The 4,899-nt window shown below is 39.1% G+C and overlaps 1 protein-coding gene across 2 annotated transcripts; it reads right to left on the bottom strand.

The window, feature by feature from the left end:
* Positions 1 to 1,009: 1,009 nt before the first annotated feature.
* Positions 1,010 to 4,252, bottom strand: LOC130381593 (uncharacterized). 2 transcript variants are annotated; one of them, XM_056589266.1, is made up of 4 exons: positions 3,917 to 4,252; positions 3,195 to 3,302; positions 2,678 to 2,791; positions 1,010 to 1,539 (listed from the first exon to the last, which is right to left on the bottom strand). In XM_056589266.1, exons 1-4 carry the CDS (start codon positions 4,080 to 4,082, stop codon positions 1,445 to 1,447), a joined length of 483 nt encoding a protein of 160 aa, XP_056445241.1. In that variant the 5' UTR covers positions 4,083 to 4,252; the 3' UTR covers positions 1,010 to 1,444. The 2 variants fall into 2 exon arrangements, with proteins under 2 accessions (XP_056445241.1, XP_056445240.1); XM_056589265.1 differs by lacking the exon at positions 1,010 to 1,539 and adding an exon at positions 1,565 to 1,834.
* Between the last annotated feature and the right edge of the window lie 647 nt (positions 4,253 to 4,899).

Below are 4,899 nucleotides of genomic sequence, written 5' to 3' on the forward strand. Positions count from 1 at the left end.
AAGAAATGTATCGCATATGTTTTTAACTGCTGAGAGGTAGCAGCGCTGGCGTAGTGGATTAGTATAAGACCAGAACGCCAGCGTTAGTCAGGGATCAAATTTCGCCTGTCCATCATCATGCCTATTGCTCCCATGTAGATGTGGTGCCAGCATGACCTTGAGGACATGGGTTCAAGTTCGGAATAAGCACAAAAGCATAATTCAATGTGGTAAGTTTTAAGCGTCAAAGAGAATAATTTCAGGTGAATGTAGCCTGTGATTAACAATAGGCTAACTAAGCACTAACCTTCAATCTGATGTTGATTGTAGCTGTACCTGTTGAAGTCCTGAGCAACACCATTGGAAGGGGGTCAACTCCACCGCCCTTCACCGTTTCGGGGAGCTGGCCCTCGCTAATAATGAAGGGCAGCCGATGATGGCCTGGGTGGAAGGGGGGTTGTCATCTGACCCCACTGCCTCGTTCTCGGATACGTTTGTAATGGGTATGTATTCATGTATGGGCGATGAATATACAAAATTGTCTTTCTTATCAAATGTGAGAGTGTAAATTCATTTGTGTAATTTTTAGTTGAGCGAGCAGACATTGTATTGAGGGAGCTGCCGACAGTGGTAATGGTGGTAGTGCTGGTTCAATCTCCAAGCAGAGGTAGCCTATAACTGTCAAGGCAAAGTGTCATGTTTTATTCTAAATGTTAGCAGAATTTTGGAAGAATGGCCTATAATAGTTTTCCCTGATTCTTTCAGGACATAAATGATGACGAGACTCTGTCGGCCTGTGAGTCCAGGGTGACTATGGAGGTGAATTTTCTAACAAATCTCACACCTATAATATGAATTTGCAGAATAAAAAATGTATATTGTGTCACTGACACAATCAAGTCAATCAGCATCCTATGAGGAACTTCCTGATCTATGTGATAGAAAGATGGTTCATGGCAAGGTCCCTTGCACACATCCTCTCCCCCTGTCACAAGCATTACACACCTTCAATCAGGTGGATCCTCCTCAAAATGTGCTTTATTACATGGATTTTTTTCTTGGTATTTGGTGCAAACAATAACAAACAAAGATAGGATACAGTAAGAAAATAAGGCACAAGAACTGAAAGCAGAAAACATAAATATAAAAATAGAAACATTTACATTAAGAAAACATTATGGCAAATATCTGAGGAATATAAAAGAGATTTAGAACAGTCTGTTGTTTTTTTTTGCTGTGCAAGAATGTGCAAAATAGGACCGTGGAATGTGCACATTTTCAAAGTATTAAGTAGACGGCAAATTACGTAACTTAAATATATACACAAAGGGCTTTCTAAGTGAATCAGTGATACAGTAAAGAAGATGAGCAAATGTATCTGTGATGTTATTAAAATTATAAAATTTTCCACACCAGTGTGTCTGTGTGCTGGTTGGCTGTATCCTGCCATGGTGAGCTCATTCTATTATTTTCTTACAGGTCCAGTTTTGTTTGGAGCTGCAGGTGAAACGTCTCCGAGGTCTCTGTCTTTCATCAAAGCACAAGGCTTCTTCATCCGGGCTGTCGTACCCGAAAGTGTGAAAGAAACAACCGGTAAATCATCGGCAGCATTTACCAAGCATCTTCAGAGATACATCAGGTGTCCATGATTCTGAAAGGGGTACTTTCACATCACAGGATTGTAGGTCTGATATCAACAAAGCAAAGGTGATGGGAGTGACCTTCTGGAGACTGGTACGGATAGGCTGTGACTGTAACCACTGCTGTGTTGTTTGCGTTGCGGCTGTGTTTTTTTTATTTTGCGAGCAGATGGAGTAACAACTGCAGCGATATCTTTTCCACTCACCACGACCACCTATTGAAATACGAAATCATGAATTTAGACACAGTAATAATTAATGGAATTCCCTGAATGCAGGGCAATTCATGAAGAAGCATTTATTGAAATGCTAACTAAGTTAAAGAGATACTTCACCGGTGGGAATATGAAGGTTTCATGAATTAAATAATTCAATGTATTATAAATGTGAAAAAAAAAATGAAATCGGTTCATCCTAGCCTGAAAAAAGGCAGAAAGAGTGTTTTCATGGTCTCTCTGGCTCAAAGTAAGAAAACCTCCAACTACCACAGTGCATTGCGCTCGCTGCCCCGCCCACCTGTCGGTCTCCCGTCCCCCTCATTCCCCCTCAGTACGCGAGCTCCCGCCCCCTCTCATTCCTTATTGGTGGAAAAATTTGCCATCAAAAGTGTGTTGTAGCCCTCGGCCCTTCTAGCGGGACAAGAGGTTTCTCCCGAAATGACGTCAAACGCGTCATTTGACGTCATTTCGGGAGAAAATTAGATGAGAAAAAATGGGCCAAGGGGAGACTGGTTTAGACTGATATTTATTTATATATTTATTTATATTACAATAGCGATTTTATAATGATAGAACGCCGGTTCTAAATGGGTGAAGTATCCCTTTAACTTAATGAAGAAAGAAAGGGAGCCATCTCTAGGTGCAATGATCATTTGTAGAAATGCATTTATTAGATGTACTAGTAATAATGTTATAATTTGGTTATAATTTGTTCATAACCTGAAATTAATATCAGGATGTATTTTTCCACAACAGCAATGTATATTTTTGCATGCATCAACACACATAAGCACGTACACTATTACTATTTTATGGTATATGCAGAACTGTTGTACCCACCACATAGTTTCTCCTGGACCTGGTCAGACTCCTCCGTTAGTGGGCTGGTTTTGTTTAAATGATTGGCCATGGGCTCCTTTCTTTCAAAATTCCTCTGGATCTTCTCTTCCTTTACTGGATGTGGGGGTGGGAGTGAATCAAATACTTAACTTTGTCATTTGCCAACTCGTCAGACAAGACTCTTTTCAAAGAGGCATCATCGTAGGACAAACGCAGTAATGCGTCAGAGTAAACTCATCACACTAATGATAGGTCTGCTCGCCTGATGTACAAGGGCACTGGTAGTAAACTGTTCGCCAATAGTTTGCATGCTCTGTGCATAAATGGAGCCAATCGATAATTATTGTGATGAACGATTGAGTTTGTTTGTTTTCTGTGTTTGTCCTCTTTCTAATGTGTACATTGCAATCATCAAAATATAAGATATATATAAGATTCAAGGTTTGTTTTGCCAAATGCACCAAATACTGCAGTGGAATCATCTGAGTATGAGTACGGCCATCTTGGCTCTACTCACGGGCGATTCCGAGGCCTGTGACGACCACAAGGAGGAGAACCACGAGGAGCCAAGGGAGCACGGCTCGGATCCTGTAGGCCTTCTTCTGCCCTGAAACCTTGGCCACCTCTTAAAGAGGGAGAGTGAGAGAGGAACAGAACAACTGACCGGTTAGAGACTGCAGTCTCAAGCCCTCACTGGTCCTGGTGGGAGCGTGGAGCATGGAACACAATAGACTGACTAGGTTGTATCTGAATATGTCTAGTATTACTAATAATACTACTACTACTATTTACAATAGCGCTTCTACTATTACACTTACTACTACCAGTGCTACTATTATTACTACTACAATTATATTGCTATTATCATTGCTACTACTACTATTTATAAAAATAATAATATTTCTAATACTACCACTGACACAACTTTTACTACTACGAGAATAGTACTCCTATTGCAACTACCTCTACTCAATAATAATAATAATAACCTGATTATAAATATCTGATCCTTGTTACAATTGAGATTATTGTGTTGTTAAAATGCTTTACCTTTGATAAACAATGAAAGTCCTGCAGCAAATATAGATCTTTTTTCTGTGTTTACATTTTAGTTTTTCCTTCTGCCAGGAAAGCACGTGCTTTATGCTTAAAAGTAATACATTTCTGGAGAGAAAGCTATTAAGAGACTCATCATATATTTATGTCTTTAAAAATATGCAGTGTGTTGTAATCTCTTACCTGAGTATTCGTTCTCCACAGCTTCCCCTTTACTTTCTCCTTCTATCCAAGGTTTATCATAAACAAACAGACTTTCCGCACTGACGTAAATATCCACAATCCTCTCCTTAACCCCCTTGGTGGCGACCCGATCGGCCACATTCCCATTCTCAGTCCTGGACATCATGCACTTTCAACTTCACTTTTTAAATTCACTGAAATACAGAGGATACTTACCTCACAGGCTGACAAACTATTTACCTTATATTTTGTTTTCAAATTAATGTAATTTTATGTAACAGTCGTTTATATTTCACTGAAATACGCTAAGTTAAATCAATGTCTAATTGTCTAATGTTATTGTGTCTCTTATATGGTGCTAATCTATAAGGTAGAGGAAGTTGAAAGCCTTAGGTAAACATTCTGTTGGGGAAGTAAAGAAAAAAGGGAAATACAAATAAATGGTGAAGAGGGTCTAGTTCCTCTTTTCCATACAGGGAGCCAAGCACAAAGTGTGAATCAATCTTTTTTAATTGTTAGTTTTATTATTATTCCACCAAAAATACCTACACAGCCTAAACCGCTGTCACGCTTTTTCTGAAACTTTCCGCAGTTGCAGAGGGTTACTGAAGAAAATCTGCCTCAAGATCCTTCAGACTTCCCTCTGAAAGATTTACCTCGATTTAGAATTCTGCGAAAAATACAAAATACCATTAGGATCCAGGCCTTTTAACTTACATCAAAATCCTTTGGCAAAATCTACCATCAATGGATCAATAGCTTATATCTCATTAGAAGTGAGGTCTGTACACCAAAAAGTATGAAGGGATTGTTATAGCAAAAGTCTTTAGCACCTGTAACTGCAGATTTTGTATGCAAACACTAAAGCCACAAATGTGTAACAGTACATTTAAAGTCGTAAATATTTTTAGTTTTGTAAACACTAAATAGGGTCTAGTTCAAAAGTCTGTGTTACAGGTGCACAAATCCTATCCTGTGCATCA

Source organism: Gadus chalcogrammus, chromosome 4, assembly GCF_026213295.1.
Source record: "Gadus chalcogrammus isolate NIFS_2021 chromosome 4, NIFS_Gcha_1.0, whole genome shotgun sequence".
In the NCBI taxonomy this organism is placed as follows: Eukaryota; Metazoa; Chordata; class Actinopteri; order Gadiformes; family Gadidae; genus Gadus; species Gadus chalcogrammus.